At 41.3% G+C, this 16,926-nt stretch overlaps 1 protein-coding gene across 1 annotated transcript in view; it reads left to right on the top strand.

Annotated features, from left to right (window-relative positions):
- Nucleotides 1-16,926, top strand: part of Mphosph9 (M-phase phosphoprotein 9) — a 92,197-nt gene that overhangs the window by 19,612 nt on the left and 55,659 nt on the right. The window contains exons 5-6 of the mRNA XM_045132487.1: nt 2,264-2,387; nt 10,017-10,107. Of these exons, the coding sequence (XP_044988422.1) occupies nt 2,264-2,387; nt 10,017-10,107 (215 nt within the window). The remainder of the gene's footprint in view (nt 1-2,263; nt 2,388-10,016; nt 10,108-16,926) is intronic.

Raw genomic sequence — 16,926 nt, 5'->3', positions numbered from 1 at the left:
ATGAACTCCAGATGCGTGCACCATCTCCAGCTGCCTTTTTTTCTTTTTGTTAAGTTAACACTGTAGTCTGAAATTCACTATATAGTCTTAGGGTGGCCTCAAATCACAGTAATCCTCCTACCTCTGCTTCCTGAGTGCTGGGATTAAAGGCGTGCACTACGATGCCTGGTTTGTTTTTTTTTTTTTTTTTCTGAGATAGAGTCTTGCTCTAGCCCAAGCTGACCTGGAATTCACTGTATAGTCTCCGGGTGGCCTCGAACTCCTAGTGATCCTCCTGCTTCTGCCTCTCAAGTGCTGGGATTAAAGGCGTGCACCACTACTCCCTGATGATTTTTTTTTTGAGACAGGGTCTTGCTATCCTGCTTAGACTGACCTGGAACTCACTATGTAACCCAGACTGGCCTTAAACTTCTGATCCACCTGCTTATTTCTCAACTATTTGCTAATATGAACAAGTAGTGGAGGAATTTTCACATGTTAATGTTATTAGATACCAAACAAAATACATGTATAATTTTTGTTATATGTATAGAATTTTTGTAAGAATTTCGTGAGTTTAGCAATTTTTTTTTTTGTTTTATTTTTTCAAGTTAGGGTCTCACTCTGCTCTAGGCTGACCTGAAATTCACTAGGTAGTCTCATAGTGTGACACCATGTCCCGTTTGAGTTTAGCAAATTTTTAATAAAAGAAGCTGACAAAGGGCTGGGCATGGTGGTGCTCGCCTTTAATCCCAGCACTTGGGAGGCAGAAGTAGGAGGATCACCATGAGTTCAAGGACTCCCTGAGACTATATAGTGAATTCTAGCTAAGCCTGGACTAGTATGAGACCCTACCTTGAAAAACCAAAAAAAAAAAAAAGAAGGAAAGACGTTTAGCTATAGCTGCATAAGTCTTATCTATTCTCAATTACTCAATTGTAGTTAATACCAATAAATGTGCTCCTACAGTTGATGTGAGTACTCAAAGGGGCCAATGTGGTGGTTTCTTTCTTCCTTCCTTTCTTTCTTTTTTTTTTTTTCAAATATAGAGAAGTAGAAGAAGCACAGTTTAAACTTTTCTTATTTATTTATTCATTTATTTGAGAGAGAGGGAGAGAGAATGGACGTGCTAGGGTCTCCAGCCACTGCAAATGGACTCCAGACATGTGCACTACCTTGTGCCTATGACTTATGTGGTCCTGGGGAATCAATCAAACTAAGGTCCTTTGGCTTTGCAGGCAAATGCCTTAATTATTAAGCCATTTCTCCAGCCCTGGTTTTAAATTTTTATTTATTTATTTGCTATCAGAGAAAGATAGAAAAGAGAGAGAGAATGGGTGGGCCAGGGTATCCAGCTATTGCAAATGAACTCTAAATGCGAGTAACACTTTGTACATCTGTCTTTATGTGGGTACTGGGGAATCAAATTCTGGTCATTAGGCTTTGTAAGCAAGAAAGCACCTTAACTTCTGAGTCATTTTTCCAGCTCCGTTTGTTCTATTCCATGTTTCCACACTCTATGTATTTAAAAATTTTTTTTTTGTTTATTTATTTGAGAGCAACAGACAGAGACAGAAAGAGACAGATAGAGAGAGGGAGAGAGAATGGGCGCACCAGGGCCTCCAGCCACTGCAAACGAACTCCAGATGAATGTGCCCCCTTATGTATCTGGCTAACGTGAGTCCTGGGGAATCAAGCCTCGAACTGGGGTCCTTAGGCTTCACAGGCAAGTGCTTAACCACTAAGCCATCTCTCCAGCCCACTTTGTGTATTTTTAATTACTTTTAGTTTTTTTTAAATTTACTTTGCCATTGGTAATGAGAAATTGCAAAAAGAAATTTGGGAGAATTAATAAAAATCTATCATCTGGGCTGGAGAAATAGTTTAATGGTTAAGGCACTTGTCTGTGAAGTTCAAGAACCCAGGTTCAATTCCCCAGTACCCACATAAGCCAGAAGCACAAGGTGGCACATGCATCTGGAGTTCATTTGCAGTAGCTGGAGGCCCTGGCATGCCCATTCTCTCTCTCTCTCTCTCTCTCTCTGTCTGTCTGTCTATCTATCTATCTATCTATCTATCTATCTATCTATCTATCTATCTATCTCTATCTCTCTGCCTCTCTCTTAAATAAATAAATATATAATTTTTTTTTAAAATCAGGAAAAAATATATCATCTTTTCACTGTAGAAAAATAAGGAATTTCCCACTAAAGCATTATGCTTGCTTTTATAGGTGAAGGACAACATTTAAAGAAAGTAAGTTTGTTTTTCTCTTCTTAAGTAGCAAATCTATAACATCATGGGCACAAAAGCTGAAGTTGAACCAACCAAAGAGAGCACATGTTGAAAACAGAGGCTTGAAATCTAACCAAAGGGCTGAGCCAAGCAAGAAACCTGCAGCTGAAAAGGTAGATGATAAATGAGTCTCCTCTGGCATGTTTTGGCTCCTGGTGATCATGTTAGGTTTACTGTATACTCATTGACACACTTTGTTTTGTCTTTTAATCTTTGTTTTATACTTTTAATTTGTTTTATATATGAATCTTTTGGTGTCTCAGGATTACATTTAATGATTTACTGTAAGTATAACTTCTTCAGGGACAAAATACTATCAGAATGGTACTTTACAGAGGTCCTGTTTCTCTACTAAATGTTTACTTTTAGCCAGACTGTAATCACTGACTTTTATAAAGAAAACCTTCTCGACTAGGAGTGGAGGTCAGTGGTAAACTGTTCAACTGACATATATGAATGGCTTAAATCACCAGCACAGGAAAAACAAAACAAAACAAAAAAACAAGTCAAAGAATACCTTCGACCAGTTGTAGTGCACATGCCTTGAATCCCAGCACTTGGGAGGTAGAGGTAGGAGGATCAGTATGATTTTGAGGCCATCCTGGGGCTACAGAGTGAGCCCCAGGTCAGCCTGGGCTACAGATCCCACTTCGAAAAATCAAAACAGGGCTGGAGAGATGGCTTAGTGGTTAAGTGCTTGCCTGTGAAGCCTAAGGACCCCAGTTCGAGGCTCGGTTCCCCAGGTCCCACGTTAGCCAGATGCACAAGGGGGCGCTCACGTCTGGAGTTCGTTTGCAGAGGCTGGAAGCCCTGGCGCGCCCATTCTCTCTCTCTTCCTCTATCTGTCTTTCTCATTGTGTCTGTCGCTCTCAAATAAATAAATAAATAATTAAAAAATATATTAAAAAAAAAAAAGAAAAATCAAAACAAACAAACAAAAAAATCCTTCAAGCCTGGCATGGTGGTGCACGCCTTTAATCCCAGCACTTGGGAGGCAGAGGTAGGAGGATCACCGTGAGTTTGAGGCCACCCTGAGACTCCATATTGAATTCCAGGTCAGCCTGGGCTAAAGTGAGACCCTACCTTGAAAAACCAAAAAAAAAAATCCTTCAAATAATTTTTGTTATTATTATGTTTTAACAGCTGGTACTGTGTGTGTTGTGCACTTTAGAATGCCTTTATAAAAAATTGAGAGGCAGAAGTAGGAGGATCATCATGAGTTCAAGACCACCCTGAGACTACATAGTGAACTCCAGGTCAGCCTGGGCTAGAGTGAGACCCTACCTTGAAAAATTAAAAAACTAAATAAACAAACAAAAAAAAGAATTGAGAGGTGGGGAGAAGGCTCAGCAGTTAAAGGTGCTTGCTTGCAAAGCCAGGTTTGATTCCCCAGCATGTATGCAAAGCTGGATGGAAAGCAGCACAGACATAGCCCTCCCATAGACATACATATACAAATCATAAATGAGTATATATATATGTGTGTATGTCCATATATATATATATATATATTGTTGTTGTTTTTGAGATAGGGTCTCACTCTGGCCCAGGCTGACCTGGAATTCATTATGTAGTCTCAGGATGGCCTCAAACTCACAGTGATCTTCCTACCTATGACTCCAGAGTGCTGGTATTAAAGATGTGCGCCACCATGCCTGGCAAATAAGTATTTTTATTTTATTTTTTAAATTTTATTTTTTATTTATTTGAGAGAGAGAGAAAGAGGCAGATAGAGAATGGCACTCAGGACCTCCAGCCACTGCAAACAAACTTGAGATGTATGTGCCCCTTGTGTTATCTGGCTTACGTGGGTCCTGGGAAGTTGAATCTGGATCCTTTGGCTTTGCAGGCAAATGCCTTAATGGCTAAGCCATTTCTCCAGCCCTATTTTTTTTGTTGTTTGTTTTTTGAGGTAGGATTTCACTGTAGCCCAGGCTGACCTAGAATTCACTATGTAGTTTCTGGGTGGCCTTGAACTCTCAGTGGTCCTCCTATCTCTGTATCCTGAGTGCTGAGACTAAAGGCGTGTGCCACCATGCCTGGCTAAGTAAAAAAAAAAAAAAAAAATGTGTGTGTGTGTATGTGTGTGTATACACACACACACACACATTTATATTCATATATAAATAAATTTTTATGTATTATTTGAGCTAGAGAAAGAGGCAAAGAGAGAGAAAATGGGCATGCCAGGGCCTTCAACCACTACAAATAAATTCCAGATGCATGATGCATGCGCCCTCTTGTGCATCTGGCTTATGCGGGTCCTAGAGAGTTGAGCCATGATCTTCTGGTTTTGCAGGCAAATGCCTTAACCTCTCAGCCATCTCTCCAACCCAAAGTAAGTATGATTTTATAAAAAATTGAAAATTGAACAATTCTGAGTTTATTTTTATTTAGTTAGTTTTAAATGTATTGATTTTTAATCTTTTTAACTTTTTTTTTTTCGAAGTAGAGTTTTACTCTAGCCCAGGCTGACTTGGAATTAAAAAATTGCTTAAAAATATTTTATTTACTTGTTTCCATGGGCATTGGGGAAATCGAACTCCATCCAGTCCTTTGCTTTACTGACAAGCATCTTAACCACTGAACCATCTCTCTTGCTTTCCTCCCCTCCCCCCTTTTAAAATGTATTTTATTTATTTGAAAGAGAGAGGATTATAGAATGAATAGGCATTCCTGGGCCTCTAGCCATTGCAAATGAACTCCAGATGTATGTAACACTTTTTGCATTTGGCTTTATGTGGGTACTGGGGAATTGAACCGAGGCCATTAGGCTTTGGAGACAAGAGCCTTAATTGGTGAACCATCTCTCCAGCCTCTCACCATTTTTTTTTTTTTCTGGTTTTCCAGGTAGGATCTTACTCAAGCCCAGGCTGATCAGGAATTGACTCTGGCCGGGCGTGGTGGCGCACGCCTTTAATCCCAGCACTTGGGAGGCAGAGGTAGGAGGATCGCCGTGAGTTCGAGGCCACCCTGAGACTACATAGTGAATTCCAGGTCAGCCTAGGTTAGAGTGAGACCCTACCTTGGAAAACCAAAAAAAAAAAGGAATTGACTCTGTACACTCAGGGTGGCCTTGAACTCATGACAATCCTCTTACCTCTGCCTCCTGAGTGCTGAGATTAACCTGGAATTCACAGTGTAGTCTTATGGTGGTCTTGAACTCATGGTGATCCTCCTACCTCTGCCTTCCAAGCGCTAGGATTAAAGGTGTGTGCCACCATGCCCGGCCTCTCACCTTTTTTTTTTTTTTTTTTGAGACTGGCTGGTGTGGAACTCAGCTCTTGAATACTGGGATTACAGACATGAGCCACAATGCTCAGTAAACTTTCTTCCTGTTACCACTGTTCTTTGAACTTTTTCATATTTGTGTTGAGGAGTAAGGTGAATGACTCTTCCTGACATAGGCACTTATAGCCTAGCAAAGCCCATTAGTGCTCTCTAGTTCTGGTCTGCAAATGCAGTTGGGTTTAGTATTTTGAGCTCCTGTGCTATCAAGAGTAGAATATCCTTATTTGGGATAGTAGTATGAAAACATTTGGATATTGGTGTGAATATTGCTTTTTTTCATTGTAATAGGTTGGTCTTATATAGTAGTCTCTTCCATTCTCACAAAGGTTAAGACTGAAGCACCATTTTCTTTTTTGTTTGTTGTTCCTGAGACACAGTATCCCTACATAGGCTGGGCTGGCCATAATCTTGGGGTTCTTATGCCTCTGTCTTCTGAATTCTGGGATTACATGTGTGTACTACCATGCCTAGCCTCTACTTTTTTTTTTTTTTTGATGCTGAGCATCAAATTTATTACATTGTATGTGCTATGCATGTACTCCACCTGTGACCTGAGACGTTTCCACTTCAAATTTCTGATTCTATTCTGGGTAGACTCAATGAATTCTTTTTGGAATTCGCTATGTAATCTCAGGGTGGCCAAAAGTCTCATGGCATTTCTCCTACCTCTGCCTCCCAAATGCTGGGATTAAAGGTGTGCGCCACCACTCCTGGCCTCAGTGAATTCTTATAGTCTACTGTGGCTGTAACTGAGTCTATATTTGATGTTTCCCAGTGGCTCCCAGTCTTTGCTGCACATTGGAGTCAACCTGAAGAGATTAAAAAATGTCAGTATCCAAAATCCAACATCCCTTCATGATAAAAGTCCTACAAAGACTGGGAATAGAAGGAACATATCTCAATATAATAAAGGCTATTTATGACAAGCCTACAGCCAACATATTACTAAATGGGGAAAAACTGGAAGCTTTTCCACTAAAATCAGGAACAAGACAAGGGTGTCCATTGTCCCCACTTTTATTTAATATAGTTCTGAAAGTCTTAGCCATAGCAATAAGGCAAGAGTCACACATAAAAGGGATACAAATTGGAAAGGAAGAGATCAAGTTATCATTATTTGCAGATGACATGATTCTATACATAAAGGACCCTAAAGACTCTGCTAGCAAACTGCTAGAGCTGATCAAAACCTACAGCAATGTAGCAGGATACAAAATAAATACACAGAAATCAGTAGCCTTCATATATGCGAACAACAAACACACAGAGGATGAAATCAGAGAATCACTCCCATTCACAATTGCATCAAAAAAAAATAAAGTACCTTGGAATAAACCTAACCAAGGAAGTAAAGAATGTCTACAATGAGAACTTTAAGACACTCATGCGAGAAATTGCAGAAGACACTAAAAAATGTCAGTATCTTGGCAGTCAAACCCAGTTATTCTGACTGTTTCAGTGTGGTGGTGTGACCTTATGAGGAATTTCATTTATTTAGTTGGTATATGTGTGTGTGTTTGGTGGGTGGGGTTAAACTCCCTAGGTGATTTTGGTATGTGGTACATCTGTAAAAGCTGCTCTGGCCTAGTTTTCCTCAGTTTAACAGAGAATCAGACTAGTGACTTCCACTCTGTTCATGTTGAGAAATGCCTCTGGTAACTGTTCTGCCTTTGACAGCCAGCATGGTACTGTGGAAGCTGCAAGGAAGGATGGTTTCTTCTGAATTTTTCCTTGGTGGTTGACATAGCTGGAATGGAGTCATTTGGGAAAATCAAGTTTCTTTGCTATTTCTGAACTTTAAGTAATTTTGAGGAAGGGATGGTTGGTGATTTAGAAACACCACTGCTGTGACACATTTCTTTTTTTTTTTTTTCTTTTTTTTGTGACACATTTCTTACTTTCAGAAGTCTGGATTCATAAAAATTGAACTCTTTACTTGATCCTTTCTATTTCTCCATTGTTTTTAGTTTTATTCCGAAGTGGGGAATGCTTATCAAAATTCTCTTCTGATTTAATTTTATTTTTGCACAGTGCTGGTTTATTCTGGGAAATAGCTATTTGAAGTACAGCTTGAAATTGTGCATTGCTAGCAAAGTGTTTTCCAGAGCTTAAGTGTTTCTTTGGTTCTTTGTCTTGGATAGATGTGACTTTTTCATGTTACATGCTGAAGAATTTTATGAGTGTTTTTCATATGGGCTATAATTAATAGGTCCTTGATCTAGGTTAGGTCAGCTTCTTTGGCTAAGAGCATTTACATTTTGTTACACTATGCTTTCCTCTTCATCTGAAATGGGCCTATTTTCTTCAGTAGGTGCTTGTGTTTTGTGCATCGCAGCCAGCAACTATGTACAGGAAGAACTCCCATAACTATGTGTCTGTCCTGTGCCTTGAAGTTAGCACCTCAGAATTGTGGTGAAATCTAAACATTTTACATGGGAAGATTTGACCTAGTCTTCTCTAATCACCTTCCCATGGATAAAAGTATATAAACACAAACTTGAGTAGGTAGGAGTTTTAGTAAACAAAAGATGACTTCAGAAAAGACTGTGGGCCTGGAGAGATGGCTTAATGGTTAAGGCACTTGCTTGTGAAGTCTAAGGACTCAAGTTCGATTCCCCAATACCCACATAAGTCAGATGCACAAAGTGGTGCATGTGTCTGGAGTGTCTAGAGGCCCTGGCGTACCCATTCTCTCTCTCTGCCTCTTTCTCAAATATTCTTTCTCTCTCTCTCTCTCTCTCTCTCTCTCTATCTTTATCTCTATGACTAGGTGTGGGAGCGCATGTCTTTAATTCCAGCACTTGGGAGGCAGAAGTAAGAGCATCACTATTTGAGATTTAGACTAGCCTGAGACTACATAATGAATTCCAGGTCAACCTGGGTTAGAGCGAGACTACATTGAAAAACCAAAATCAAACAAACAACAAAACAAGGCTATTAATTTGATTTAATTAATCTCCTTCCTCATTGGCAGTGTACTACCTCAGGGAATCTGGATCAGTTTTTTTTTTTTTTTTTCTTTTTTTTGATAGTGTCTTGCTCTACCCCAGGCTGACCTGGAATTCACTATGTAGTCTCAGCCTGGCCTGGAACTCACAGTGATCCTCCTACCTCTGCCTTCCGAGTGTTGGGCCATCCCAGGTACTTTGTTGTAATGATTACATGATGATCATGAGCAAATACAACTTATATACTTTTTTTTTTTTTTTTCGAGGTAGGGTCTCACTCTGGCCCAGGCTGACCTGGAATTTACTGTGTAGTCTCAGGGTGGCCTTGAACTCACAGCAATACTCCTACCTCTGCCTCTCGAGTGCTGGGATTAAAGGCGTGAACCACCTATATGTATGCCCAGTTATAATTTATATGTTTTAAAAATATTTTTATTTGGGCTGGAGAGATGGCTTAGTGGTTAAGCGCTTGCCTTTGAAGCCTAAGGACCCCGGTTCGAGGCTCAACTCCCCAGGACCCATGTTAGCCAGATGCATAAGGGGGCGCACGCATCTGGAGTTCGTCTGCAGTGGCTGGAGGCCCCGGCATGCCCATTCTCTCTCTCTCTACCTGCCTCTTTCTCTGTCTGTCACTCTCAGATAAATAAATAAAAATTTTAAAAAATATATTTTTATTTATTTATTTGAGAGAGAGAGAGACACAGAAGGTGAATATGAGTTTGCCACTGCAAACGAACTCCAGATGTATGTACCAATTTGTGCATCTGGCTTTATGTGGGTACTGATGAATCAAATCTGGGCTGTCAGGCTTTTTAAGAAAGTGCCTTTAAGTGCTGAGCCATCTCTCCAGCCCTACAACTTAAGTCCTTTCTCCCCCCCCCCCCCTCAGGGCAGGGTCTCATTCTAGTCCAGGCTGACCTGGAATTCACTATGTAGTCTCAGGGTGACCTTGAACTCATAATGGTCTTCCTGTCTCTGTCTCCCAAGTGCTGGGATTTAAGGAGTGAACCACCAGGTCTAGCATAAATACATTTTTTAGAATATATAATGTATTTATTTGAGAGAGAGAATGGGTGTGCCAGGGCCTCTAGCCATTGCAAATGAACTCCAGATGCATGTGCCCCCGTGTGCATCTGGTTTATGTGGGTCCTGAAGAATCAAACCAGAATCCTTTGGCTTTCAGACAAGAGCCATAACAGCTAAGCCATCTCTCCAGCCCCTATAAATGCATTTTAATTTTGAACTCATTAGATAACACTTGCCCCTGTTTTTTCTTCGTAGGTCCACAGTGAATGAATATAAACTCACAGATTACACAGGATTACAGGATTACTGTTACTCCTTTCTCTATATGTTCTTGTAGTGATGGGAAATTCCACTCTCTTCTTGCCCTCTCTGCATATTTCTATGGCTGGCTTTGACACCTGGCTCATTCCCCAGGTTAGCTGTGTGTGCCTCATGAATGTTAGCCATCCACTAATTAATTTCTCTCTTGAATTGCAGTCTGATTTTGCTGCTGCTGCACAGCCTTGTGCTTTTTACCTCAATAAACTAGATGAAAGCCCCAATTCTTGGACGTCTGATTCAGGAACAGGTATGGGACTTGAACATCCCTCCCAGCTTATCTGCATTTTTTACTATAGAATGAAATTCATATATAATGTAGTTTCTATAAAAGCACTGTGTAGTGGTCCTGAGGTAATTGTAACTTTCTTATTTGCCTTACAAGTTCAGTAATAGTTGTAAAAATCATCTCAGCTCTGAAATGAATTAGTAAGTTCTAACCCTCTTGAACTGTTCTTGCAGTCTGTAGTGAGCTATTCTCCTCTTGCTGACTTTATATGCTGAATCTCCTACTTTGCCCCATTCTCCACATCCAGCTTATCAGTTTGAATTAGCTTTGTCTTATAAAAGTTTCTAGAAACTACCACTTCTTACCATATTCACCCTTCCATCTTGATGGAACTTCCATCCATCTGTCACCTGGTTATTACCAGCTTTCTGACTCACCTCCCTGCTACCTTGAACCCTTCAGTCTGTTCTCAGCACAGAGTGGTCCTTTTAAAAGATTAGTTAACACCTGTGGGTCTTTTGCACAAAATTCTGCCATAAGCCACACGTGTGGTACATACCTTTAATCCCAGCACTTGGGAGCAGAGTTAGGGGATCTCTGTAAGTTCAAGGCCACCCTGAGACTACATAGTGAATTCCAGGTCACCCTGGCCTAGAGTGAGGCCCTACTATGAAAAACCATAATAATAATAATAATAATAATAATGAGAAGAAGAAGAAGGAGAAGGAGAAGAAGTAGTAGTAGTAGTAGTAGTAGTAGTAGTAGTAGTAGTAGTAGTAAGTAAATGAATAAGCTCAGCATAGTGGCACACACCGTTAATCCCAGCACTCGGGAGGAAGAGGTAGGAGGATCTCTGTGAGTTTGAGGCTACCCTGAGACTACATAGTAAATTTCAGGGGCTGGAGAGATGGCTCAGCGGTTAAGCGCTTGCCTGTGAAGCCTAACGACCCTGGTTCGAGGCTCCATTCCCCAGGACCCACGTTAGCCAGATGCACAAGGGGTTGCATGCGTCTGGGGTTCGTTTGCAGTGGCTGGAGGCCCTGGCGTGCCCATTCTCTCTCTCTTTCTCTTTCTGTCTGTTACTCTCAAATAAATAAAATAAACAAAAATTTTAAAAAAAAGTAAATTTCAGGTCAACCTGGGCTAGAGTGAGACCCTACCTTGAGAAAACAAACAGACAAATAAACTCTGCCATGGTTCCCTGCTTCCTCAGAATAACAGCCAACATCCTTACAGGGGCCTACATGGCCCAATAGGATTAGGCAATTACCCTCTACACATTTTCTTTTATTCCTTTGGTTCTTTGAGGTAGGGTCTCACTCTAGCTCAGGCTGACCTGGAATTCACTATGTAGTCTCAGAGTGGTCTTGAGCTCATGGCAATCCTCCTACCTGTGCCTCCCAAGTGCTGGGATTAAAGTCGTGTGTCACCACGCCTGGCTTTTGTTCTTTTTTAAACTTTTATTTATTTATTATTGGCAACTTCCAAAATTACAGACAATAAACCATGATAATTCCCTTCCTTCCCCCACTTTCTTCTTTGAAACTCCACTCTCTATTATATCCCCTCCCCCTTTTAATCAGTCTCTCTTTTATTTTGATGTCATCATTTTTCCTCCTCTTATGATAGTCTTGTGTAGGTAGTGTCAGCCACTGTGAGGTCATGGATATTCAGGCCATTTTGTGACTGGAAGAGTACATTATAAAGAGTTCTACCTTTCCTTTGGCTCTTATATTCTTTTTTTTTTTTCCTCTGAGGTAGGGTTTCACTCTAGCCCAGGTTGGCCTAAAATTCACTATGTAATCTCAGGGTGGCCTTGAACTCACGGTGATCCTCCTGCCTCTGCCTTCCAAGTGCTGGGATTAAAGGTGTGCGCCACCATGCCTGGCTTCTTATATTCTTTCTGCTATCTCTTCCTCAGTGGACCCTGAGCCTTAGAAGGTATGATAGAGATGTTTCAGTGCTAAACATTCCTCTGCCACTTCTTAGCACGATGGTGCCTTTTGAGCCATCCCAGAGATCACCACCATCTAAAAGAGAAGCTTCTCTAACCAAAAGTGGTGGGGCTAGAGAGATAGCTCAGTGGCTAAGACACTTGCCATAAAGCCTAAGGACCCATGTTAGCCAGACGCACAAAGATGAAGGAAGTGCAAAGTTGCACATGCTCACTAGGTGGCACAAGTGTCTTGAATTCGACTGTAGTAGGTAAGGCCCTGGCATGCCAGTTCCCTCTCTCTCTCTAAAATAAAACACTTTAGGGCTGGAGAGATGGCTTAGTGGTTAAGGTATTTACCTGCAATGCCAAAGGATCCTGGTTGACTCCAGGACCCACATAAGCCAGATGCATGAGGGGCGCATGCATCTGGAGTTCATCTGCACTGGCTGGAGGCCCTGGCATGCCCATTCTCCCTTTGTCTCTCTGTCTCCTTCTTTCCCTCTCTCAAATAAATAAAATATATTTAAAATAAAACAAAAAATATATCGGTTTGAACATTAAGAGAAGTGCTTACCAGGTATTTTGGTGAGCATAATATATGCATTTAGCCAGATACCAGTGGGTGTTACACCCCTAGGGCTCATGACTTCCTGTCATAGGTTTTCAGTATCAGGCATATATTCCCACCCATGGAGCGGGCTTCCAGTCCAATTAGAAAGAGCAGTTGGTTTCCCTCATAACAGACATGCCATTATTGCACCCATTGACTCATTTGGCTTGACTGGCCAAACTTAAGGTTTGCAGTATCCACTGTTGTTTATCTCCACTGATGACTTCTGTCTCTACTATGGAGCTGCATGCACTGCAGCTTTTTCCAGCTTTCTGTCAGCTGGTCTACATGGAGGAGGGTTTTTAGCTCAGCTCCAGCAAGATTTCTCAGTGACCTTGCAGCCCAAGCATGTGGAGTCTTCAGCAGTAGGGTCTTACTATCTATTTCTGGTGGGAAGCCAAGGGCCTTGGCAATGGCCTATAATGTTTTGGGGGTATCAGAGACCTACCTGGTCAACAACAACTCACTGGAAGGTATCCCATTCCTGGCACTAAAAAATTTCTAGTAACAATCTATGGCTTCTAGGTATGCCATTGTCCAGAAAAGTAGGTTCCCATATCACTTATTGATCTCCTTTTAGATTTTGATTAACCGTCCCCTACCTGTCCTTTACTCAGTCTCCTCTGACCTCACTTAGGTCTTTCTATCCCCCAGAAATCTGTTCCTCTACTTACATATATATAATTCTATCCCCTTAAGTCTTCCCCTCTCCTCCCTCCCTTATAGCCACGTTTTAGCTTACTGGCCTTTGCTACTGAGTTTTATTCCAGCTCACTTACGAGTCCAAACATTTGTAGCTAGGATCTACGTATGAGAGAGAATATGTTGCACTTGGCTTTCTGGGCCTGGGTTACCTCATAGGTATAATCCTTTCCAGATTCATCCATTTCCCAGCAAATTTCATTTTTCTTTACTGCTGAATAGAATGCCATTGTATAAATGTGCCACATCTTCATTATCCACTCATCAGTTGAGGGACATCTAGGCTGGTTCTATTTCCTAGCTATTGTGAACAGACCATTAGTAAAATGGATGTGCAAGTATCTTTAAAGTAGCTCAAGGAGTCCTTAGGATATATGCCTAGGAGTGCTATAGCTGGTCATATGGTAGATCTATTTTTAGATGTCTCAGGAGCCTCCACACTAATTTCCACAATGGCTGTACCAGACTACATTGCCACCAACAGTATAGAATGGTTTATCTTTTTTCCTCATCCTTGCCAGCATTTATTGTCATTTGTTTTCTTTTTTTATTTTTATTTTTTTTTAATTTTTATTTATTTATTTGAGAGCGACAGACACAGAGAGAAGGACAGAGAGAGAATGGGCGCGCCAGGGCTTCCAGCCTCTGCAAACGAACTCCAGATGCGTGCGCCCCCTTGTGCATCTGGCTAACGTGGGACCTGGGGAACCAAGCCTCGAACCGGGATCCTTAGGCTTCACAGGCAAGCGCTTAACCGCTAAGCCATCTCTCCAGCCCGTCATTTGTTTTCTTGATGATAGCCATTCTGACAGGAGTGAGATAGAATCTCAGAGTATTTTAATTAGCATTTCCCTGATGGCCCCTCTACCCTTTTTTTTTAAAAAAAAAATATTTTATTTATTTATTTGAGAGGGAGGGAGAGAAAGAGAGAGAGAGAGAGAGAGAGAGAGGAAGAAGCAGATAGAAAGAGAGAATGCACACGCTAAAGCCTCTAGCCACTGCAAACAAACTCCAGATGCATGTGCCTCTTGTGCATCTGGCTTTCATGGGTCCTGGGGAATCAAACCAGGGTCCTTAGGCTTTGCAGGCAAACACCTTAACCACTAAGCCATTTTCTCAGCCCTCTTTACCCCTTTTCTAAGATTTACTAGGGTAGCTGTCTGCCCACAGGTTCTCACTTGAGGGATTTTGCTTTTGGCTGCTTCCTCTACTTAAAATGCTTGGGGGTTCCCAGACTGAGGATGTGGCTCAGTTGGGAGGGTGCTTGCCTAGCATGTATTAAGCCCTGGGTTTGATCCCCAGTACCACATAAAACAGGCACAGTGGTGCATGCCTATAATCCCAGCATTTAGGAAGAGGAGCAGGAAAATCAGAAGTTCAAGATCATACTCAGATATATAATGAATTTGAGGCTATTATGTGCTACATCAGACACTAAAAAAATGTCTACCTCTAACATGGAGAAGCTCCCTCTTGGTTGTTAACTCTTCCATTGAGGGAACCCTGTCTCTGAAAATAACTTCTGCCTCCATATACGCCTCCTTCGTTTTTCCTTTTTAAATTTTACTTAAGATTTTTAAAAAATATTTTACTTTTTATTTATTTGAGATAGAGAAAAAGAGAGAATGGGCACACCAGGGCCTCTAGCCACTGCATAGGAACTCCAGATGCATGTGCCATGTGCATTGGGCTTATAGGGGTTCTGGGGAGTCACACCTAGGTCGTTAGGCTTTGCAGGCAAGCACCTTAATTGCTAAGCCATTTGAGACTTTTTGTTGTTTGTTTTTCTTGATTTAGAATTTTTTTTTTACTTATTTATTTGAGAGAGAGGGTCGCACTGGGGCCTCCAGCTACTGCAAACAAACTCCAAATGTATGTGTCACCTTGTGCATCTGGCTTATGTGGGTCCTGGGGAATCAAACCTGGGCCCTTTGGCTTTGCAGGCAAGTGTCTTAACAACTAAGCCATTCTTCCAGCCCCTGTTTGTTTTTCAAGGTAGGGTCTTACTCTAGTTTAAGCTGACCTGGAATTTTCTATGTAGTCTCAGGGTGGCCTCAAATTCATGGGAATTTTCCTACCTTTGCCCCCTGAGTGTTGGGATTAAAGGCATGTGCCACCATGCCTGGTTTATTTTATTTATTAATTTATTATTATTATTATTATTATTGTTATTTTGTGGTAGGGTCTCATTCTAGGCCAGGCTGACCTGGAATTCACTATGTATGTCAGGGTAGCCTTGAACTCACAGAGATCCTTGTACCTCTGCCTCCCTTATTTTATTTTAATTTTTTGGCATTTTTTTATTGAAAACTTCTATACTTCTAGACAATAAACCATGATAATTTCCTCCCCCCACTTTCCCCTTCACAAGTCCACTCTCCATCATGTTCCTTCCCTCTCCATTAGTCACTTTTATTTTTATTTTATTTTATTTTATTTTATTTTATTTTATTTTATTTTATTTTATATTTTGGTTTTTTGAGGTAGAGTCTCATTCTAGCCCAGGCTGACCTGGAATTCACTCTGTATTTTCAGGTTGGCCTCGAACTCATGGTGATCTTTCTACCTCTGCCTCCCGAATGCTGGGGGATTAAAGGTGTGCACCACCACACCTGGCTTAGTCACTTTTATTTTGATGTCATCTTTTCCTCTTATTTTGAGGGTCTTGTAAAGATAGTACTAGGCACTGCGGGGTCATGGATATTGAGGCTGGTTTCTGTATGGACAATTGCATTGTAAGCAATCTTACCTTTCTTTTGGCTCTTACGTTATTTCAGCCACCTCTTCAATGTACCCTGAGCTTTGGAGGGTGTGATAGTGCTGAACACTCCTCCATCGCTTCTTCTTAGCACTGTGGTGCCTTTTGTGTCATCCCAGTGGTCACTACCATCTGAAAAGAGAAGCTTATCTAACTAAAATTGAGGGTAGTGTTAATATATGGGTAGAAACATTAGGTAAAGTGCTTACAGGACAGTTTGGTGAGCATAATATTTAGCTAGATAAGAGCAGGCATTACATTCCTAATGCTCATGACCTCCCCCACCATATGCTTTTGAGTAGATCTTCTGTACCATGTATGTATTCCCTCACATAGAGTGGGCCTGCAGTCCAATTACAGAATAGTTGTTTTCCCCCATAACAGATATGCCACTATTGTACCCATTTGGTCTTTTGAACTGGTTGGCCAAACTTGAGGCTTAGAGTGTCACTGCTGATGACTTCTGTCTCTCATAGGGCTGCATACAGTGAAGCTTTTTCTAGTTTTCTGTCAGCTGGTCTCTCTCTCTCTCTCTCTCTCTCTCTCTCTCTCTCTGTCTTTATTTTTTCAAGGTGGGGTCTCATTCTAGCTCAGCCTTACCTGGAATTCACTATGGAATCTCAGGGTGGCCTTGAACTCACAGCAATCCTCCTACCTCTGCCTCCCAAGTGCTGGGATTAAAGGTGTGCCCCACCACGCCTGGCTCTTATTTTATTTTTAATATATTTTATTTATTTGAGAGGGAGAGGAAGGGGGAGAGAGAGAAAGAGAGAGAGGATGAATATGGGCTTGTCAGGGCCTCAAGCCACTGTGAACTCCATCCAGATGTATGCG

Source organism: Jaculus jaculus, chromosome 13 (assembly GCF_020740685.1).
Source record: "Jaculus jaculus isolate mJacJac1 chromosome 13, mJacJac1.mat.Y.cur, whole genome shotgun sequence".
In the NCBI taxonomy this organism is placed as follows: domain Eukaryota; kingdom Metazoa; phylum Chordata; class Mammalia; order Rodentia; family Dipodidae; genus Jaculus; species Jaculus jaculus.
This window is presented reverse-complemented; position numbering and strand designations above follow the sequence as displayed.